The 24,285-nt window shown below is 37.3% G+C and overlaps 1 protein-coding gene across 1 annotated transcript in view; it reads right to left on the bottom strand.

The window, feature by feature from the left end:
• Positions 1-3,536: 3,536 nt before the first annotated feature.
• ACTR2 (actin related protein 2) overlaps positions 3,537-24,285 on the bottom strand; it is a 33,217-nt gene continuing 12,468 nt past the window's right edge. Inside the window, exons 4-9 of the mRNA XM_007429831.4 lie at positions 14,997-15,069; positions 13,063-13,199; positions 11,967-12,116; positions 8,230-8,375; positions 7,193-7,325; positions 3,537-5,746 (exon numbers count right to left, since the gene is read on the bottom strand). Of these exons, the coding sequence (XP_007429893.1) occupies positions 5,576-5,746; positions 7,193-7,325; positions 8,230-8,375; positions 11,967-12,116; positions 13,063-13,199; positions 14,997-15,069 (810 nt within the window). The 3' untranslated portion in view covers positions 3,537-5,575. The remainder of the gene's footprint in view (positions 5,747-7,192; positions 7,326-8,229; positions 8,376-11,966; positions 12,117-13,062; positions 13,200-14,996; positions 15,070-24,285) is intronic.

Here is a 24,285-nt window from a genome sequence, read left to right as displayed (position 1 = left end):
ATCCTTCACAAATGTCCATTGATTAGACACAGCTGAGAATTGTAGTTTGAGGATCATAAGACTCCTATCCCAGGTCCATATTCCCTGTTTCTGAGATAACCAGATAAGAGAAGGTGAAAAGGTATGTGTGTGTGTGTGTGTGTGTTGAAAACTGTTTGGAATCTCTATCCTCTTCCTCCTCCTCTTCTCTCTCTTTCTCTCTTTGGCTGACACCACAATTGGAGGTGAAATCAGTTTGTTCCCTCAGCTTTTCTTCCTAAATCAGTTTAACTATTCTTGGCAATCTCTGTCCTTCCGCACGGCTAGTGGGGATTCCCTCCCCAATTCCTCCTCTGCACTGTTCCAGCCATCCTGCCTTGTGCAGATGTGATGATGCCTTCCTCTCCATCTGTCTCACTGTTAATTATTTTACCAGACAAGTCTACAGCCTGAAGAAACAGACTGTCCATATTCTTGAACCCAACAGCACCTAAAAGTCATTTCCTTCAACTCCTCTCTTCTTCCAGCAACAAAGAGCATGGACAGGTAACAGACAACTGCTCAATTCCCACACCCCTTTTTTTGGCATGCAAAAAGTATTTCTGCCTGTCATTTTCAGGGGGCAAAACACTGGCTTCTGAACATAGTCTTCTCTTTTCCCCAGTGAGCTGGACATGCAGAAATTCAATCTCCAGGATGTTGATGTTCCCAAATGTCCCCAGATGGGGGAGGAAAGCATGCAGATAAAGTGATTACCATATGCAAATAACAGGTAACAAACACATCAACCATGAGAAATCTGCTGACTTTACAGTGAACTGTCTGTTTTCTAGATAACTTCATATGGAAGAAGGAAAGCAGTACAAATAATTCAACCAGAAGCAATGCAATAAGGGTATAGCAGAACTATATGAGTAAAGCAGAATTTAAATACACATTGCCTAAACTTTGATGTTATCATCTTTAGGATGAAGGATGTAGTACTGTACGTATCAATTATCTCAGGTCATTTGGTCAGAAGAACTGTTTGATGTTGTGTGCTTGCTTGTCCTGATATTTCCCAACCCTGAAGCTAAGCCCAGCATTTTTGTTAACAAGCACATTGCAAAATCAGTCTACTTTCTACAAGGTCTACTTTCACTCCAGCGTAAATTCTCCACAATCTTGAACACAGTCTCCTGGAGTTGAGTCCCACTGAATTCAGGGGAATGTATTTCTGAGCAGAAGGTTTGACTTCTGGTGACTACATAAACAGCATGACAAATACTATTTGCCACTGTCTTCTTCCAGGGTATTTTTTTCAACTTTCCAACTAGCCTGTCACTCTGATTCTCTGGTGGATTCCCATCCAAGTGCTAATGAAGAAGATCTCTACTCAGTTTAATTAAAGCAAAGAATTAATACAGGTTTCAGAGGCTCCCTTTTCTTGTTCCTTAATACCATCTCCCTGTGTTGAATGGAGAAGTCTGCAGTTGGTTTTGTTTGCTTAAACTGAAGACAATGCCATACCTATGGCCATGGAAGTTGAGGTTCGGGAAGGAGAGGAATTCAGTGTACCAGACCCTGTCTTTTCTCCAGTTAGTGCCTCCTCACATTAACTGACTCAGTGAACCATTTCTATTCTGTCTCCTTCAGAAGAGGCCCCTGGCTTCAGCAACAGCAACATCTGGTAGCATTTAGAAAAGCCATGAAGACTCAGCTCTTCCAGGAAGCCTTCAGGAGGAGGATGGAGAGTTGAGGAAGGAACTCTCCAGGTGGTGGATTAATTGTTCTAGCATGATATAATAAGTGTTTTATTATATTGTATACTGAGGGTATATAATATTTTGTTACTAGTTTGGAGTGTATGTTGCTTAGAGTCAGTTTTGCGATTCAAGTGGCATATAAGTCTGAGAAATAAATAAATAAATATCTTGTGCCCTTAAAGACTCAAATATTTATTATGGCATAAGATTTTATGCCAGGAAGCATACAAGGAAGTGTTGCAGTGTTTTGGTTGGCATTATTAGGTCCTGTCATCAAGTTGTCAAAGCTGATATAAGAACACAGCTGGCATCAAGATGTGCTCCAGGGTTTAATATTTGTGACTGTATTATGGATACACATGCAGCTTTTGATGTTAGTTAATGGCAGCTTAAAGTTCAGGCATGTGACTGAGGATCTGTGAGATGGAAGTGGCATTATCCAGAACAAGATGAAGATCATCGCTGGTATGTTTGGTTGGTTTTAGCCATGCCCTGTAAGTGACAACAAATTTGGCTCCATTCTTTTCCATTCTAATATATTGTGTCAGTTTTTTCCTCAGTTTCATGCTGTTCCCATCTATGCAGCAAGCAAAAAGAATAAGGCCTAATCATTTTACTGCATACTGACTCTAACACATACAGTATTTAAATCTGGACTGTGATTCTTCACCTTTGTTAGAAATGTATGTGTGTGATAGACTGCTCTTTTTTTTATTGCTACCATTCTATTCCAGTACTTCCTCAGGTTTTAAGCAATACATGTGACCTTCTGTTAAGGAATATAATGGAATGACATGCATAAATCATTTTTATTAACTTTTCTGAATTGTAATCAATGTATTCAATCATCAGCCATTGCCCTCACTTCAGAAGGTCCTGTCTACCTTTTAGTAATGTTTGCAAATGCCTTCTACATTCATCCAGGGCTGATTTAATCTTTATTGCAAGAGATCTGCACCTCTGTTAAATGTACAGGTAAGCAACCTCTATTTTTATTTTACATCACTAAAAGGCATTTTTCCCTATTGTAAATGCTATTTGATCGGAAAAGAACTTTTTATACTTGTTTGGTTCTTTCTCCATTTAAGGCAAAATGACTGCCAGGTTTGGAGAAACGTTTATGACAAAGTCTAGGCTCCAATCTGTACCTTAAGCCTTTTAAAGCTATTTCTTATCTTGACAAGAGTGCAAATCAGTGGCTAAACGTCTTAGACTGGAGCCTGGGAAAAGGTATGTTAATTTGCATGCAATTAGCTTCATTCACCTTTAACAGATCCTAGGAAAATCACAGCCAGTTTTCAGTTAATTTCTTTTTTATCCCTTTATCCCCTCTTGGGACTCCTTATCTTTGCAATTCCTATGTACATTATTGTCTGTGGCCACAACCCAGCATAACAAGCCATTGATTTCTGCTGCCTTCAACACACAAAAAATGACACAGTAATATTTTTGCAGCTTTCTAAACATAATTCTTTTAGAAATTAATAATTGCCAATCTGGCTTTTAATTTAAATTTGTTTCTGAAAGCTTTGGATATAATTTACTTCATTTAAATCTAAAGCTCTTATTCTTTTTTTCTATTTCTGATAGAAACCTCTATCCACAGAAAAGTTTCTATTGCGAATGAAGATTTTTCAAAAGCTCCTTCTGAATTGTCATGGTAGGAGAACTGCGTTAGCCTATGGTATAGTCTTTTCACTTTAACTCAGCCCAATTTGTTTGTCTCCCTTTTAATAAGATACATTCTTTCCAAAATGATGAAACTAGTGGGAGTTTGGTTTCCTCTGACAAATGCAACCAGGAAAAGTCAAATGAGAAGGAAGATAGTTTAATTGCTTTGGTTGTCATGCAATTACTGTTTTTTGAAGTTGGCTGTCTTTTTTTTAACACCTTTATACACATTTCTGTTTATGCTTTTTTAATGTATGTGTTTTGTTTTTAAAATGACTATTATTTAATTTCAATAGCATGCTCTATTTTCAGAGAGCTCCCTCTAGATTCTTTAAAAACTTTAGAACATATGTATTTCAGGCAAAGTACTTAAGATGTACTTTATCCATTTGACTGTGCCATCTTCTAGTGCCATCTTGTTAAAAATTACATTGACCAGTTAACAAACGCTTGTTGCCAACAAATAGAAACAAGGAGAAAAGAGTAAAAGCTTTAAGTTAAGCAAGAATGAAAAACAGAGTAAGTGGAGCCATTTCAAAATACTCACTATTATGCTGTTTCCTGGATCCCAACCCACCGTGGAGCACATTTGCAGATTTATGCTTGTTTGTAACAAGTATCTTTACAAATACTATGTTAAGGCCATGTATGTTTGTTGAGCTTATCACTCCTGCATTAAAAAAGGACAGTACTAGCAGAAATAAATATTTGGAGCCATTATTTTTCATGTGAGACAACTTCCTTCAATTGTCTATCTGCTGTTTATGCTGCCTGAAGCTACTCCAGCCAAATTTTTGAGAGGCTTGTATTTTATAAGCATATATGGTTGAAAGAACACATATTGACCAGGAAAGGCTTTGGGAAAAGCAGCTTTCTTGTTTTCTGATAAATCTAATTTCAGTGGGTGATAACAGTCACCATACCTTTTTTCAGTGGTATGTTTGCCTGTAATGACACAGTATTTCAAATACTTGCTTTATTTCTCTTCTTCCCAATCAAGATTAAGCTGAATATTTACCAGATAAACAGAAGGCCTACATTCCCAGATGTTTTTTTCACTGCTACAAATTCAAGGTTATTTTTTTACAACCTATGGACATTTCCATATATAAATATTTGGATGATTTTAAATAACATTTAACAGTCATATAATTTTTTTTTTGCAATAATTACTTGGCACTGTTTTACTGTGTTCAAAATTTAATACAATTCAATTTTTTTTGTAATGTTGTACCAATAATTCAAGTTTACAGACTTTTTTTTAAAACATATTACTTATAATAGATAATATCCAGGAAATCCAGTCCCAGATGACATTCTAATGTTGCCCATTTTAAAAAAAACAACAACAACCCTTTACACCCAATAGCAAGGAAAGAAGAAATGGTACCAAAACAACTGGGGAAATATTGGGGGTGGGGAATGGGACCTAACTATATGTATCCAAGAGGACAAAAAGATTTCCTACCGCCCAGTCAAAGTAGGAAAATACACTTCTGAGAGAAAAATGCAAGAAGTTTAGATAATTTGTAGCAACAACCAAGCAAATTACTGGCCGTTTTAGAAAGAATAATATTGAGTTTTCTCCTTAACCTTTACTGCCTGATTCATGTGTTCATAGCCAGTTATCATGGTATTTAAGCCTTATGTTCTAAAAATATTCTGGGATAATATTAAAAAAAAATATGCTGGTAATTTGACCTGATTTCAGAGTTCCTATGTAAGAAATAATGTCACTAAACAGCAAATAGGATGAAGGCAGAAGAATCAAAAATAAATCACTATAATCACATGATAGTCAAGAACTACTGTTCTTCGAGTCCTCTCATGCTAACAAAAGTATTTGATCCATGATGAGCTTATGGACAAAAGCTGATAGCGTTACAGCAATAAAGCAAAGGAAAAAAAGCTTATTGGAATTATCCAACTGCCTACTGGGAAGGAAACAATGCAGTAGACAGGCCAGTCTTGCCCTTGTTTTGTTTGCAGAGAAGTGGTCCAATTAAGTAGTTAAATATAGCCACATTATCAAATATCTAACAAAAAGGAGCGGAACAAAACCTAGCCTTTGAGCCTAAGGACAGTGACAGGCCTTTCCATTTCACGTAGCTGAATGACTTCAAAGATTGGTAATAAAGGAATGACAGCATCAAAGCAGTGATGGGAAAAAGACTCTGAGTTTATCGAACAGTCACCCCAAGTTTCTCAAGCACACGCACTCCCTTCTCTTGATATTCTTGTCTGGTCATCCAGAAGTTGTCTTTGTCCTTCATGATGTCTGCAAGAACTGCACCACCTAGGAACACCATGTGCTTTCGACGAGGTGGATCCTCAATTCGAATCTTAAATTTCTTACAGGAAAAAAGATAAGCAATATTACTGAAGTTTGTGGGGCAAAATTGCCAAGCAATAATGATGATGATGATGAAAGATTTAAATGACTTAACTTTTTTGATAAGTGGATAATGACTTCATGTATTTAAATGTTAATAAAAACATTTGTAAACGATGTCTTAGTTCAGGGAATTACATGCAAGAATATTGTTAAATATGAAACTATAGTTACAAATTAGTGTAAATGCTATGGGACAAAGTGGAGTTTTAAGCTCCTGTTTCCAGTTTTAGATTAATTCTGATCAATGTGTACTTGATGTGCACATTTTCTTAACAATAGGAATATAATGGACCTATTAGGTCCACTGTATATTAAATCATGTAAATAAATAAATATTGGAATATTCTTTTATTAGTATATAAATTACTTGGAGTTTTTTAAAATCATTAAGCCATTGAATTTGGGGAATTTTTAATTAAAGTTTTCTCTTTAGGGTAAAGAGAACTATCTAATGTTGTGCAAGCTGATTTCTACTTATGCAACAGGCTTTTCTATCCTTTGTTCCCTCTGCAACACCCATAATCTACTCTTGATGATCCCACAACCCTATAGAACAGAACTAGGGAACTGAAAAGGCAGAAGATATCCAATCCTCTGACGGTTGCTGTTTCACCAGTTATGGATCACAACCAGATCTCATCCCAAAGATTTAGTATATTAAATATATAGGTCAAAAGGTATCTATCTCTATCTCTACATCTATAACTGTATCTATCTATCTCTATATATTATCATATATATGTATACCTCTTCCCAAGAATTATCCTTTAAATAAGATAATGGTTCATGGGTGCAACAGACAACTGGTTCCAACTCTCTCATTAACTGTGAGAAGCTGGAACTGTGTGAGGTGCTAATAAAGAAATAAAAGTAGATCCTATAAGGCAGAAGTATACACTGTTTTTTAATTGTGCAGTATTTAATAAGCTACAGGATATTAGAACAAAGAGCTTCTTCTAAAATGAAAGATACTTGTGTTCTGATGAGTCCGTAAAGGCAGCATTGCTCCAAAGTCCTAAAGAAAACTATTAATGTTAATAAGTTGAAATGTTATTTTAAGACACACAATTTTGTCCTATGAACTGTTAAGAGATTCATGAAAATAAATGTCAAATGATGCTATGAAGAAGAGAACAAGAATAAACCAGTTCTTCCTAGTTCTAATAACGCATTTGCTTTTAAAGATCATACTAAACAGATCTTCAAAATCTACTATGATCCAAAGTAGTTCACAGTGTATAATACTCTGATGTATAATTTTAATAATCTCTATTCAAAGCTAACTATTCAAAACTCACAAACTTAATTCAGGCTGTCCACTGTATTACTGACCATCTTGCTCCCTCTAGTGACCACCTTGTGTATGTTGTAATCAAGAATTACTTGATGGGTGAGTACTTACTGAAAGTTTTTCCACATCACCTTTCAGAACTCGCTCCAGATAAAGCTGCTTAAGTTCACGTTCTAGGCGTGAAGGTAGGCCAGGGTACATTGTGGAACCGCCAGATAATACAATGTGCTTATAGAACTCAGATCTAGAGACAGAACATACACCTCACAATGTAAACAATCAACATTTATGTAGAAACTCCAGTATATACAGGTATATACAGTAAACCCTCAATTTAATGGACCTCAGTTAGGATACCTCAGATTTAACAGACAACATGTGCTTTGTCTGCAGGGTTGCCAGAGTTGGCACCAACTGGTATCTATGCCCACTATTCATCTCTGCTGTTTTAACTTGCTAGAGAAGCTAATATGGTTCCAGGATTGGCCTGGTTTGTAAGGCTGGGTGTTATTCTAGCTCCCTGCTTCCAATCATGCATCCTCAGCCTTCACATGGTCTCTTGGCTGCAGCCTGCCTTCAACACACCAATATGTCACGCTTATGGTTGACAGTTATTTTCACAAGGCTAATGCTCAAATGTCTGTGGCTTGTGCTGCCTTTTGCTCCTAGGCTACAGTATGAAATCTTGCTTGCTTGCTTTCTTGCCTTCCTGCCTGCCTGCCTGCCTGCCTGCTTTCTTTCTTTCTTTTCTTTTCTTTTCTTTTCTTTTCTCCTTCCTTCCTTCCCTCCCTCTCATTCACCATTTAACAAACTTTCAGCTTTGGCAGGCAGGCCTTCCCCCCCCCACTAGTTAAATCAAATATTGGACTTTGATAAAAAGAAAGATAATCCACTAATACATATGCAAACACTGTAATAGCCATATCCTCCCCACTTCCATTCAGTATCCTCTCTGTAACAATGATAAATACCACATGTACTGCCATTTTCTTATAATCCTTGAACTTCTTTCTTTTCAAAGAATTTCTATATGCAAGTAGAGCTACAAATCAGGACATGTCTCTTCTCCCCATAAAGTTTGTGTGTGTGTTTTTTTTTAAAAAAAAACCTGTGATATCATGTAAGAACTACAGATTTCCAACTCATACCTGGTATCAATATCAGCAGCTTGGATAGTGTTGAACAGCAGTTCAGCAACACCAACTCCTTCCACATTGATTAAGTGAGGCTGGAACAGGGCCTCAGGTGCCTCAAATCGTTCACCTCCAACTTTAATAATTCTGCCATCTGGGAGCTGTAAAATAGGGGCAGTCTGATATAGTCCTGTTATCACTATACACTCTTTCCCCTAGACTAGGTCAAAAGCTTGCTGGGGAATTTTCCACATTCCTCAGTATAACTTGGATCTTGCTCCCTTTGCTACAATGTTGGTTTTGGTTATAAATGTCATAACCCAATTTTTTAAAGAAAACATTAAGAATGTTTAATACTGGAACCCTTTCTTGTTTGCCAATAAAATCTTAAAAACTCAGGAAAAAAAGAATGTTTCAGCCTTCAGCCTTTTCTTTACTGATCTATATATTCAAATCTTAGACCAGTTCCATTAAAAAAAAAAAATTACATTAACAAATAACCTAGGCAAGATGTGTACACTATCCTTTGTAGTGTTAATTGTCACTGTCAAAATAACCACTGTTGGTACTATTTCACTTATTCCCACCTTACAAACATACATACTCTGTGTATGTATGTATGTGTGTGTGTGTGTGTGTGTGTGTGTGTACATGCATGTGTGTATATAGAAGTGGTTTGCCCTTGCCTGCTTCCTAGGGCTGAGAGAGAGTGATTGGCCCAAGCTCACCCAGCTGACTTTGTGCCTAAGGCAGGTCTAGAACTCACAGTCTCCGGTTTCTAGCCTGGGGCCTTAACCACTACACCAAACTGGCTCTCTTATCTATATATTATTATAGATAAGGATATACAGAAGAGGGTAGGCAAAATGAGCAGGAGGCTCAAAAAAACCTTCTCTACTAGAAAAGGCTATAAAGCTTGGGACTCTTTAGACAGAGAAAGGCAAACAAATGGGGACATAAGTGAGAGGTGTAAAACCGGACATGGTATATAGAATATGAATAGGGAGGGAAGCCGACCAGAAGATTTAAATCAGACAAAAGGAATCACTTCTTCACATAGCACAAAGTTAACCTGTGGAATTGATTATAAGATGTGATGAAAATCTGGAAGACTTTAAGTGGATTGGATAAATTCATGGAAGACAGGTCTATCAAGAATTATCAGTTACTTCTGGATTGGGGACAGCATGCTTCCAAATAGCAGGTGCAGGGGAATAATGGTGATAAGGGTAATAAAGGTACATCTCTAATCCCTTCCTAGAAACATCTCAGAAGTACCTGGTTGGTCACTCAAGAAACAAAATGTTAGGTTAAGATGGGCCTTGGTCTGACCTAGCAGGACTGTTCTTATGTATTTATAAAGTAAATCCAGTCCAGAAGATCTTGCGTCATAACAAAGGAACTGGAGGATGCAACCTCAGAACCACTGACTATAATCTTTGAGAACTACTGGAGTACAGGGGAAGTACCAGGAGGCTGGAGAAGAGCTACTCTTGTTCCCATCTTTAAAAAAGGGCAAAAGTGGTCCAGGAAACTACAGACCAGTCAGTTTGACATCACTACTAGGGGAAATCTTATAAAAGATAATCAAGCAGTGGGTTTGCAAGAACTTAGGAAGGATTACTAGAAGACAGCAAGGGTTTGTTAAAAACAGGTTGTGCCAGGCAAATCATACTGCTTTCCTTAACAAAATGATTAGTAGACTGAGGGAATGCTGTGAATGTACCATACTTAGATTTCAGTAAGGCATTTCACAAAGTTGACTATAGCCTTATTGATAAAATGGTACATCCAGATAGATTCACAGCTGCTTGAACAACTGCATCTAATAAGTGGGTCTTAATGGTAGTGTATCAACATGGAAAGAGGCTGGAACAGTCATGTTGGTCTTCATGTTCAAGTGTTAAAGATCAGATGTTTCCCTCAAGAATTGAGCTGGGTTGTTAGATGAGCCATGTTGGTTAGCTGCCTATTATCTGTCTATTTGTTATTGATTGGTAAGATGGAAAGGATCTATTTAGACTTTTGGCACACTGTATATTGACAGCTGTCTGTTTTTTAACTATTTTGGATTGTTGGTTTTTATTTTATTTACTGTTAGCTGCCCAGGGTTGCTGCAGTGAGATGGGTGGCTTCATAAACTAACTAAATCAATTCACCTGTCTATTCATCCTGTGGGGTACCTGAGGGTTCCGTCCAAGGCCCAGCGGTCTCCAATATTTTCATAAGTGACTTAGAGGACAGAAATTTACAGATGCCAAAAGGGGTGGGGGGTGGGGGGAATTGCTATCACCACAGAAAACAGACTCAAGATTCAGACTTGAACACTGGGCCACATCCAAGAAAAGCAGATCAAGGGTTCTGCACTTAGGTAGGAGAAACCAGATGTACAGGTACAAGATAAGTGGTATCTGGCTTGGCAATAATATCTGTAAGAAGGACGGGCATTCTGATAGACCACAGATTAAGCATTAGCCAGCAGTGTGCTGCATCAACAGAAATATAGTGTTGAAATCATGGAAACTGATAGTACTGCTCAAAGCTGCATTGATCAGACCACACCTGGAACACTGTGTCAAGTTCTGATCACAATACAAGGACACTGAAGAACTGGAAAGAGTGCAAAGAAGAATGTGTAAGATGGTGAGAGGCCTGGAGGTTAATTCTTATGAACATTTAAAGGGACTAGGTTTTAGCCTAAAGAACAGAAAGCCAAGAGGATACCTGATACCGTTTTTCAAATACTTGAAGGGCTGTCACAAGGAAGAGGGAGTGAATTTATTCTCCACAGCTCCTAAGTGTAGAGCAAGAACCAATGGGCGAAAGCTTTAAAGGAGATCTGAACTTGAAATAAGGAAGAATTTCCTGTAGTTGTAGGTGTTCCATTGCTGGAAGTTTTCAAACAAAGGTTGGACAGCCATTTGTCTGAGATGAGATGAGGATTCTTGCCCTGGACAGAGGGCTGGACTAGAAGACTTCCAATTCTCTTTCAATCCTATAATTCTATTAAAGGACATACTAGTTGCTAGTAATGATGGGCAATTACAACTTTATAAGTACCTACTGCTTACCTAAAGTAATATTTACCCTTCATTACTAGCTACTATCATTTTTCAATAAAATAAAAATTTCTATTAAGACTCATAAAATTTAATTGATCATGGTCATAGCTATCACACCATAAAGCAGCCAATCTAATTAAGGTTTAAGAAAAGTAAGGAAAAAAAGAAACAACACATTCATATTTTTGTATTTGCCATCCATTAAAGCAATCAACCTGAAGAACATTTAAAATAAGAATGGGGAAACAGACATTTTCTGAATACTGGGTGTAGCCTGATACTGATTAATACCAATTACCAGTGATAACATTCAACTTACAATGTCTACTTTGAGGGCAATTCTGAATGGCAGACCTTGTGCTGAATCACCTGGTCCAATTTTTGGACTTTCTTGCTTCTTCCCCTGTCCCATTTTTGCCTAATGAAGCATTCTAGAGATCTCAAAAGTTTGGATGATCTTTTGGATGTATGCACCATTTTGTGTTATTCTACTTACTCCTACAGCATTAATGTCTGAAGTGTTTTACCAGGGGCAAATACTCTAAGCACTCTTCAGATCTCTTAGATAAAGAGACATATAGATAAATAGACATATAAACCCTGGCTATGCCAGCTAGGATTTATTAGAGCTGAAAAATAACAGGTTATCTGCTTTTGCATTACAATGGACACTTTTTAAAATATACTCACTGTGTAGGACTCAACTAACACGGTAGTTTCCAAGGCCAATTTCTGCTCCTGTTCAATATTGTAACCCACATAGCAGAGCTTTTCTTTAATCATGCGAACAGTCTCAAAATCAGCAGAATGATTGAAGGCATAGCCTCGTAGTAAAAGTAGCTAGTATTGAAATAAGATAGTTAATGGCAGACCTGAAAACAGCTTTCAGGCTTGTGAAAGACAGATCAGTTGCTACAGGAATCACATTATGGTTAACAAAACGAGGCTTTCAGATTGAGACATGTTATCTTTTATAGTAAAAACACCAAAGATATATTGTATCTTGATTGATGGTTGCTGCTCACATTTTATTTTGAACTCAATCATATCAACTGAGTTTCTCATCAGACATTAACAGAATACATGCAAATTGATCTATAAATACTTTAAAATTGCCCAGAGAATATACTCCTGTTCTTGAAGAGAGTCCCTAGACTCTTTCTTACACAAAACTCTGCTGTCTACCTCCCAAGGAGGCTAGTTGCAAGAACATTTACCATTGTTCATTTGCTTGGCCCAGTTTTAAAACCCAAATTGATGAGGACCTTGCATGTGTCTCTGTGAATGTCTTCTCCACAAACAAACAAAATAATTGTCTTCTGCAACAGACAACTGGATTCTCAAGACAATGCAAGGAGGCCTTGCTCTAAGATCTAGTGGTATCCAAGGCACAGTTGCTTACTGATAATAAAAGTACTGTTCCTTGAATAGCTTATCAAGGTTAAACCTCTTTGAGTGGAACTTTTGGAAGTAATCTTTCACTTATTTCTTCATTGCCAGTACACTATTTTGCAAGACAATTTTTCATTTATATAAATGCCTTAATATTGCAGTAAATCACTTCAAAGCTGCAGATGTAGCTTAGAATTCAGCAAGTAAATGTTTTCTGGTATTCTGAATAAATGCTCAGTGTCCATTCCTTCCTAAGGAATAATATTACAGTTTTGTGAGAAATATCCCATTGTCTGGCTTTCTGATTTTCCCCATCGTAGGCTTGTGAAAAAATGAGCTCAAGACATACTAAAATTGGCAATATATCTTTTCATATTTAACATCTCCAACTTACTTTAATGAGATATCTGGTAATATCTCTACCAGCAATATCTAATCTCCTGGTGAGATGAGGAAGAGAAAAACCTTCATAGACTGGACAGATGTGAGTAACACCATCTCCAGAATCCACAACAACGCCAGTTAGTAAACCTGAAGAAAAACAAAAAAAAAAACACATGAGGACACTTCAATCTGATTTCAGGCTTGGTTTTCAAACCCACGCTGCCTTGGCCTTCCCGACAGATCCCTTATGCATGCTGCAAGTGACTCTGATAATTTTCTTAGAATTTTTAGTGGTGTTTGATTATATTAGCTATAAAATCCTGCTGGAAAAAATCATCTGTAATACAGGATACTTTGTTTCACTGGTTCCACTTCTACTGGCACAATCAATTCTAGAAAATGGTGCTGTTCATATATGTTTTTCACATGGAACACTAGAATATGTAGTTACAGTTTGTCCTGAAAAGACTTGGGATGTCATCTCATCTCTCAGGGTTCAATGTTAACATCTGCATTATAAACTAGAGCAAGATGCCAGTAGTACATTAATGACATTGAGCTATACAGGTAGTCCCCATTTAACAACCACAATTGGGACTGGAATCTTGATCGTTGAGCGAAGCAGTCATTAAGTGAGATGCCCACATGACTACTTCACTCAATGACTGCAATCGAGGCACTCCTGGCTGCAGTTGTTAAGCAATCTCCCAGGTCATTAAATAGATGAGTGAAAGGGCTGCCTGCTGAAGGATTTCAGCAGGCAGTCCTTTTGCTCTCAAATGTTTCTGCAGCCTGCTAAACTATTTCTCCTCCCCTCCATGGGGCTGCAGGAATTGAGCTGAAATCTTCAGGATTTGAGCTCCGTTCCTGCCACCCCACGAAGGGTTTCCCCTCCCTTCCATGCATGGAGGGGAAATCCTTCATGGGGTGGCAGGAACAGAACTCAAATCCTGAAGATTTCAGCTCTGTTTCTGCAGCCTGCAGAAAGATTTCAGATTCCCTCTATCCCCTCTGCCTACAATCTTCCCTGCTGGCTTTCCCACTGACTGTCTGTCTGGGGAAACCGGCAGAGAAGTTTGCAAATGGCAATCACATGATCGTGGGGCACCTGGCAACCAGTCGTAAATGCGAGCTGGTTGCCAAGCACCCAAAATGAGGCCATGTGACTGCAGGGGGAGGGGATGCGACATTTTACGACACCTGGAAGTGCTTTATGGGCCATAAAGCACTCTTTCCAAGGCTGTCATAACTTCGAACAATCATTAAACGGTCGTTAAGCAAGGACTACCTGTAGATGAACTGATGTTTGGAATCAGTAATAAACTAGATGAGAGGCAATAAAATCACATTCAGTCCAGACAAGAAAAAGCTTCTGTTTATAGCTGACTAAACTAGACAGGAAGATTTTTTAAATGGATTTTTATTTGCCTAAGCTTTTCAGCATGCAATACCATCTAATTCTGAGTTTACTACCTTATTGTTCTGATACGTTTTCTCACTCTGCTGCACTTTGTTCCTTTCTGTGGAACAATGCACACTGCTAAAATATTTTTTCAGATACTTTTTGTTTACATATGTGTATCTGCTTAGGACTTTACAAAACATATCTTAAAACAGGCCAATAATAGAACACCCATGATAACCTGATACTCATAAAAACAAAAAGAATAAACACCAGAAAGAATAAGAACAGCAACTAAAAATAATAAAGTCATTTAAAAAAAAAAAACCCTAAAGATTAACTTATACAAGAATGCATTTTAGTTTACACTTACACTTTCAAAAACCTTAAATTTTACTAGACTAAGCAAAATAATATCCTTAGGCAAAAACGCTACCAGAAAGGCTGAGTCTGGTCTAAGGAATTTTTGTAATTACAGACTGGGTTTGGTTCAAATATATTTCTTTACGATACATGTAATTCAAAATAGTACTTATTCTTACCTTGTGCATACAGAGTGAGGACTGCCTGAATGGCTACGTAAACACCAGAAAACTGGTATGTTTCAAACATCACCTGAAAGATAAAAATTGCCTTTTGTCTACAAAACTGAAAATTTCAGATTCCACTGAAATATGGAAGATAATTACAGTTATTTCGTGAACAATATGGAACATAGGTCGCTGTGTAAATCCCTCTTCCTAAAAGCAACATAAAAAAAGCATAATACTTGTTTCTGAAAAGTGCAATATGAATTAATACCTAGCTTTGCAAGAAGTGAGTTGAATTTATTACTCAAACAGAAAGGTGAAAACCTCCTTAAATGGTTTCTGCTCTTTCCTCATTTACCTTTCAGTGTGTGCCAAAAACTACTACTGAATATACAATTTAAATGTTTACTTTTGTCCCAGATAGTCCTACCATGTTTATGTTTGTCTATTTACTGTCCATGACCAGTATTTAAAAGAAGACAGTATAAAAACACATCAGATATAAAACAGCAATATAAATTAACAATATAATAAAACATATACAAAAAAGCCTCAAGCAATTAATAATATAAGAGAGGCACCAGATGATTTTTACAAGCCATGGCTATTGTTACAACCTTGTTGGCAAGAGGTGAAATTTGATCGTCAAGAAAAAAAGGAGGAGCAATTAAGATCTTTAGTAACTGGTATTATGAGTTTAGTCCTCCATTTGTTGTATAGAGGGCGGTCTAACAGTATGTGTGAAACAAATTCAACTTCTATATCGGAACACAAACAAGTGCAGTTTTCACAGAAGATACTGATGTATCTATCAATTGTAGATCGATACATCTACAACTGACCCTTATGGGTAATTTGACATTTTGGGCCAAGGTGAAAAGTCTCTGATGTGAAGTGTGGGAAATGTTATAAAACATCTGGGAATGGAGCAGCGGAGGTGGTTACAGAGTTGTAATGGAGGTGGGAGACTGATTCTATCAGTTTAAAGATACAGGTCCCAGATTCTCCACTGAAAGATAACTGTGGTTTTATCAGGGGTGAGACCAGCTAATGTTGAGGGGAAAAAACCTCAGTAAGATTCTTCTTAAGAACTTAAACCTATCTACTAAGGTGAGACAGACCAAAGGTATTCCCCAAAGAATCTGCTTCAATCAGGATCTGAGGTATCAGAGACTATGGAGATATAGTCTAATTCCAGCCAGATAAGGAAGTTAAGAGTGGAATAACGAACTCAGGTTATAGTCTTTCAAAATTTGGACTAGATACTGTATATACACATAACTGGGTGCCATATAGCATAAGCCCAGTATTTTAGCCTTGAATAATCTGATAGCTCCTGGTACAGTTGTTACCATACTGAGATGCATATTTAATAATTGCAAAGGAAATTTTAGGGGCTTTTATAAGAAGATCCTTTGCTTGATTGATCCAGCCAACAGATGTTTGAAAGTGGATGCTTAGATACTTAAAGGTTGTGACTTGCTCTATAAGTCTATTGTTGATCTTCTAACCAACTGGAACACAATGAAGAGAAGGAAGATCTTGCTGAATAAGCAGAGGTCTATTTATGCAGTGTGGGTTATCACCCATACAAAAGCCAATGAAACACCGAGTGATGTAAGCAATTACTCTTCTAGAATGCAATTTGTTAGTGTTATGAGCCATGATTCAGAGTCTGACTCTGAATCTGATTCTGACAATTTTGTTCCAGCTGAGCCTGTGGAATGTCAGCCTCAGGAATCATTAAGCCATGATGCATCTGAGGCTGATCAGCCACAGGCATCTCCTGATGGAGTAGTCAGATGACAAGGCACGACCCCCAAGCCCCAGATCCAGATGCACAGAGGCAAGCAGAGCAGCATCAATCAATGAGACTCCTTGCAAGGCAAAGGGTGAAGCTGAACAATTGCAGCCAGCTGCCAGCAGACGAGATTTACATAGCTTGCTTTGCCTTCACTCTGTGTTGGAAAACAACTGTTTGAAAACCTAGCTTGTGTCTTGTGTGTATCCTGTGCTTGAATTCCTGACATCTGGACTGGCTGACTACCCAATTTGGCTTTGTGACTTTTGACAACGTAACCAGACTACTCTTTTGCTTCTTGGACTGCAAATAGTATTTTACTTTGCTAAGTCTTTGATTTACAGCTTGTCTGCTGTTATCTGCTTCTGCTCCTTGGCAACTGTGTCTGCTACCTTGAAACAGAATAGCTAGCATCCAAGTTATATTCTTCACTACCTAATAACAAAGCTACACACAGTATATACAATTTATTCTTTCACAACACATGCAAAGATAACTTATGCTTTTCAGTTATATAAGCTGTTTACAGACTTCATTTGATACATTTCAATTTCATAATTTAGAAGACCTATTCATTTGCAAATTTTCATTATAATAAATTTTGGGATAAATCTATCCATATTTATTTTGAAAGAAATTTTAAATTAAGTCTTATTAGACTTATGGCTAAAGCATGCCTCAGCTTAAAAGAATGCAATGAAGAAATATTCCTTATATCTTAAATGGAACAGCAACAGGGGTTGCCATTGCTCATCTCCTGTAGTATTAACCACTTTGTTCTCTTGATAGGTTTTTATAAATCTACCAAGAAAATGATGGATAACTCCCTCATTCACTAATTTGGCTGCAAATTTTGGTACTTCCAAAAAAGTTTAAATATAAAAGTTACAGCCAATGCTAATTAAAAAGTTGGCTATTAATTTCTAGTGTAATGGACTACAAATGTTTCAAAGTGTTTGCCTTTTAATTAAGATAGTAAAATAATATAATGCAAGTACTAAAATTATCCAATAACATAACAAAATGGATACTGTAATGTAGAAGGTATTTATCAGTAAGTCTGACTTAAAGAAATATTCTAATTTATTTATTATTCTAATATATATAGCTGCCCATCTCATACATATATGACTCTGGATGGCTTACAAAGTTAAAACAATCAAAACAATCAAAAATACAACCATTTAAAACAATAAAAGACAATACAAAAACATATAAAAATCATCATACAGATTTATAGAATTCACAGCTAAGGTAATCACACCTAGAGATAGTATTCAATAGAACCATTGTGTGGGCTCCACCACAATCTGAAAATTAAACAGAACTTAACAAAACTTAACATTCTGAAAACTTTACAGAACAGGACCAGATCAAGCACAGGGAGAAAAGCCAGTGAAGGAAAGAGTATAGGTAGTCCTCACTTACTGACTACCTTGTTTAGCAATTGTTCGAAGTTATGACAGTGTTAAAAAACAACCTTGTTACCAATCCTCACATTTACAACCATCACAGCATCCCATAGTCACATAATCACCATCTGCATGCTTCCCAACCAGCTTGTGACAAGCCGAGTTAATGGGAGATGTGGAAGTAAAATGGTAAGTTGCAATCACGTGTTTTCGCTTAATGACCACAGTGACTCACTTAATGACCAAATGGGAAGTGATATTGTAAGTCTGTTGTGATTATGTGATTTCCTGCTAAGCAACCACAGCACTTAGTGATGGAGTTGCTGGTCGCAATTGTGGTCGCTAAGGAAGGACTACCTGTATGCAGCTCTCATGCTGTTTTCCAGCGCACACATACTAGCGTACAACACAAGAGGCCAGGAGAAAATATGTACCCACATAGAGACAAAAGATATTACTTTGTTACATTACATTACATTTAGTTACATTAAAAAAAAACAACTAATTCTTAAGTTTTAGGCTCCTAATATAACTGAATATTGAGTAATAAATTAAGCTTGCAACATAGAAAAGTGTTTTTCCTATTAGCCTCTAATTAAAAATGAACACCCTGATGCTGACAACAATTATGCTTGATTTCCCTCTGGAAATGTAATAAGAGGACAAGGGGTTGTGAAGAATGCTACAAAAGTATCAAAACTGAACTGGGGGAAGGAGAGAAAGAGATGGGAAATATCAGTGTATCAGTCAGTGAGTGTTACAGGTTAAAAAACTCACCTTCTTTTATTTCCCCAAATTGGAAGTATTAGCACTGTTTATGCTGCAGAAATAATTCTTAATATTGTTAACTGTCCTTTCTTTCATGAGATATTTATGTCACAAATTAATGTTATTTTATCTGGAAAAGTGGTAACAAGAAGCAGGCTGACTGTGGTTTGAAAGACAGTTAATAAGTATAAGGGTGCAAAAATTTATATATTGTACACATACACATATACACAGAGCTCTGGAAAACTCTCACAACTGCAAATTGCTAAAGTTGTTTTGACAGATGGTTTTATTGGAAGTTATTTTCAGAATGAATGTTATAAACAGAGGCTCCATATCTGCTTCTTAATAGTTCATACAAGATTTTACCATTCTCAGTGGACTAAAAATGGAATACATTTAGTTCCATTAAAGCATTCATTTTAAAATACAATATTTTTTTTGTTAGTTTTATAGCCTGCCTTTCCTGCAGGAATTGAAGGCAGCTTACATGAGGATTGAGACTGAGCAGAGAGAAAGAATGACTAACCTAAAGTCACCCAGTGAGTTTCCACACCTGAGAAAGTGGAATTGCACTGCAATCTCCCCAGTCCTAGTTCAACATCTTAATCCAGGAGTTTGTAAAGTGTGGTATGGGACCCCCAGAGGAGTTGCAAAATATTTTTCAACTATTCAGGCTTCTGTATGCAAAGCAAGAACACTGTCTGAACTTGTCCTGCTTTGTCTAGGCTAGCCTGTGCGCTAGCTCAAGTGTGGAACATGGCTAAACCTATGTATGTATCCTCCTGTTTTAATATTTGTCATTTAATTTTATTTATGGAGGAATATCACGCAAATTCATTTATCACGTTAAGGGACTGCAGTACCAAAAAATTTAGGAACACCTGCTTTAAATCTTTGTCCAGGTTTGACTATAGAGAGAATCTTGAATTATGTCTGGTTTGTCAGGCACTGCGATTTCAGCTCTGCTCTGCTCTGCTCAAGAAAAAAAATACAATGTATGCAAGATGTATTTCCACTTGTAACTTTCATGAAAAGACTAATGCAGACCTCCTATTCAAACTATTGATCTAACTGTACAGTCTTCCTCTAGAGCAGTGTTTCTCAACCTTGGAACTTTAAGATGTGTGGACTTCAACTCCCAGAATACTCAGCTCTATAACTTCATGGTTTATTTATTAAATTTGTGATCATACACCAAAAGAACAGTATGTATATAAATCAGATAAAGAAAACAGCAGTAGATTAAAAAGTGGATACAAGACACAAAGAGAAAGAAAATGAAATAATAATTAGTAATACAGTGGTACCTCGGGTCACAAATGCTTCTGTTCACGACCAATTCGGGCCACGAACAGCACCGTTCGCGAACGCCGGATCAGGTGATGAACAGGATCCGTGGCCATTTTCCCTGCCGTGACACGTGGTCGTGGCTTCCTGTAGGGAAGGGGACTCTCCCTCCAAGCAATAACCGCCTCCCCACCCGCCTTCCTGTCCTCCACGCCAGAAGTCACCTCGAGCAAGGTTAGTGTTCTCTCTCTTCGTACCGTACTTTGTGTCATATTTTTGTGGTTTAAAAAAAAATACATATGGTTCAGAACGGATTAACCGTATTTACATTGAACCTTATGGGAAAATTTGATTCGGGTCGCAACCAAAATCGGTTGGCGACCAAATTCGTAGGGGTCAGAACGGATTAACCGTATTTATATTGAACCTTATGGGAAAATTTGATTCAGGTCACGACCAATTAAGTTTGTGAACAGAGGTACCACTGTACTAGTAAAAAAAAAAGGCCTGTTGAGCTTCATAAGCCGGTATAAACCCAATGTCTTCTCAAGGTACAACATTTGGCAACTTTCATGCACATTTCAGTGGATTAATGATTTCAAAGGAACAGCACAAGTTTTGACTGGGACCAGCTAAGCATATACTGATAAAAGGGGAGATTAGCACTAAGTGCCAGGTGTGGTATGGGAGCTGCTCATAAGAACATGTGCAACTGATACAACCACTCATCTGAGCATATGCAGAAGCATTCTGATAAAGGGTGTTATGAAATCTTCCTTTCATCACCTTCAAGAGTAGGGCATAAAATCTTGCCAAAGTACATGCCCTTCTGTGTAGGTCTAAGCAAGTATTATAACTGTCAGTTCTTTGAGGTAGGCAAGGTCAGGGAGCAGCAAAGATTTCAGGAATTTTCTTTATTGTTGTAGGGTAGAATAACAGAATCTTCAAAGCATTTCTCTGTCCATCTTATACCAAACAAAATCATGGCAGGGTTATTTTGAGTTTCTTTCTCACACTTTCCATTTTTTTCAGCACTAAGCATTCTTTTCTTCTCCTTTAACATACATTGTTCTGTTCCCTCTTCCCAAGGCTGGAACTACATTTTTTTTACAATAAGGATATTTAGAGATGACATAGGAGTACCAATGGCATACGACATTCAGCACTGAAATGATGCTTTAGCCTTGTTTTCTAAACTGAAATAAGATACTTTTGGTTTAACCTTGGCTGTGGCTTTTTCTAAACTCAGCAGGAATAATGTGTGGGTTGATATTCCTAGGCTGGGAGGCCTTGTTCACTGTCAATCATGCTTTAATCACCTTCCAACTGGATTACTGCAATGTGCTCTGCCTGAAGCTGCCCTTGTAGACCATCCAGACACTTCAGTTGATCCAGAATGCAATAGCATGGGTAGTTATGGACACAACCCATTACACCCATGTGACATCATTACTTACAACAGGCTTCTGGATGCAATTCAAGATTCTGGTTATCACCTTTAAACCTCTATATGGCATAGGACTGGACTGCTTGTGGGACTGCCTGCTCCCAAGAACATCTGCCTGCTCTATGCATTTCTACAGAGAGGTCATCAAGCAAGGTTGTTAGGTCCTATGAGATGGCAAGATTTACATGAGGGCAAGGTTCCCTCATGTAAATATTGCCATCTCATAGGACCTGAGAAGCATGCCTTTTCAATGGCTGCCTGCTCTCTGGAATGACCTTCCCCCCAACATACAATGGACCCCAACTCTGTTGGCCATTAGAAAGGTGGTCAGGACCTGTTTTTTTCCCCAAGCATTTGGGCCTAGCTAACTCCTTTGTTAGTTGTTTTCATCTATTCTATTCAGTTTGCCATTTTGCAAATCTGGATTTTTTTAATGATTTTTTTCCTTATTTATTACTTTTGTTGTAATGGAAATAATTAAAGAAGCCAGAGACACACTGGTTGGATTTGGCAGCCATATAAATCCATACAAACAAACAAATTCCACCATGAGCTAAATCAGCAGGTATTTGTTTCTTCCAAGAGTAGGTAGATTTATCAGCCAGCATGATCTGGGCTAGCAACTTGCCCTCAAACACTTGTTTCAACCATTATTTCAACCAATAGGATCTCATTTGGGCCTCCAGTGAGGCACAACCAAGCTCTAGCCACAGGGGGTAGGGACAGCATACAACATGGATCTCAGAAATTTGGACTGAATTAATTTCAATGCAGGTGTGTTCATACAGACACAGAGCTGTGTGCCATAGAGGAGAAGGTTAATAATCTTGATTATAAATAATTTAACTCCTGCCAGGATAGTTACTGCCCTTAGGGCGGATGAATTTGAAAGTAGCCTTTTGCATCAGTATTGAGAGGTCAGAAATTGGTCATTACTTTTTGGCCTTTTGGCTAAGTTCAAGAATAGCTTGATATCCACTTTGCATTATCCAGCATTCTGAAACTCTTTACTGTATAGTTTGCTTGTAAACCTAGCCATCTGTGGAAACAGGATACCACAGGTGGTATTCCATCACCCCATACAGTTCTACTGAGTTGAGACACTCCTATATCTTCAGACCGAAGCACTGGCTTCCTCTGATATGATCAGGCAAGGATAAATTGGACCATAAATGGATCTAGATTCAGCAGCCACTGTTTGTGTTTTTTGCCCCACTAATAAAAGAGATGCATTCACAGACTCTTCAAAAGTTTCAACTAGCACAAAATGTAGTAGCCCACATACTGATATAGGAGTACAACATGTGTCAAAATGTTACTCAACGCTTAAGCACCTATTCCAAATTCCTCATTTCATTTAGGCTGCACAATGTATTGCTCAAAATCCAAGATCAAACAAGCAAAAATATAATCACCAAATGGAACTTTCTCCTCCCCCGTGCAGCAACCTGTGCATTCGACCTTGAAATCTGTTCCTGACCATCATCCAATCCTCTGGAGAGGGTACAAGGTAGTAATTTCAGGAGAAAGAGGTAAAAACTTCCTCCTGTTCTGCTAATGCAATAATTCTATCAAGACAATAATTTTATTTATTCTGGCTATAAAGCTCTAAGTACTTTCAGAAGTATTCTTCTCTTCAGCTTTATTGCTAAAATCCATTTGCCTACGAGCTGCAAATTCAGAAGCTATTGTCAATGTGTAGTTCTTTCTCCTGGAGTTGATAAAACCCAACTGTGACTATTTTTTGAAACTCTATAAAATGAATAATCATAGTCAAATTGTATTGTCTTCCAACATATATCTTAGTCTATAACAAGTGAATGGAAACCAGAATCAATAAAGATAACTAAACTTACTGCAAATTTAATATTTGATTAACTTACATCATCATATGCCATTTATTTCTGAAGCCAAAAGTATCGTGCTCTTAAACACATTCAGTGTTGTGATGTGATCCTGAAGATATATACTTAGAATAACATAAGTAAAAATGCTTCATTGCCATAAGCTATACTTCCAACCAGTTGTTTTTCTACATTCCCTGCATTAATAAAAATGATCACATTTCACCTGTATAATACACATGTAGCAATGAGGGGACATTTCATTTGCTGGTAGGATCTTCTCCTTTAAGTAAGAATTAGTGAGTAAGAATCTCAAGCACAGTTCTCAGTTGAGCCAGGAGAATGTTCAACTTCCAGTTTTTGAGTGGAACATCCGATCACAGAGTATTGCTTATTTATTTGGAAGTAAGCCTACAAAATTTGATGTGCTTTTCTTTCAAGTTCTCTTTTTAAGAGGGAAGTTTATCATGTAATCTCTGTGTTAAACCTTACTTGGTTCTTTCCCTTTCTCAATTTAACTGTTTACTGTGCAAAGCAGTATTATAAGTACTCAGGATTTCAAAGCACTAACAGTATGAACTGGATCATGTCTCTGATTATCAGAATGTCCACTTATATGTTTTAACAGAATTAAAATATTTGCAAGTATTGTAAAATGGCTTTTATTTTAGAAAAAAATAAAATAGATAACTTCACTGAAAAAGCATTCTATGGAACCTTATTTCTACTGCTTTTTTTC

The sequence above is a fragment of the Python bivittatus genome, unplaced genomic scaffold, assembly GCF_059951505.1.
Source record: "Python bivittatus isolate LINGU-HERP-01145 unplaced genomic scaffold, Pbiv_v1 ctg000020_np1212, whole genome shotgun sequence".
NCBI lineage: Eukaryota > Metazoa > Chordata > Lepidosauria > Squamata > Pythonidae > Python > Python bivittatus.
Note: the sequence above shows the minus strand (reverse complement) of the source record. Positions and strands in the feature narration are given on the sequence as shown.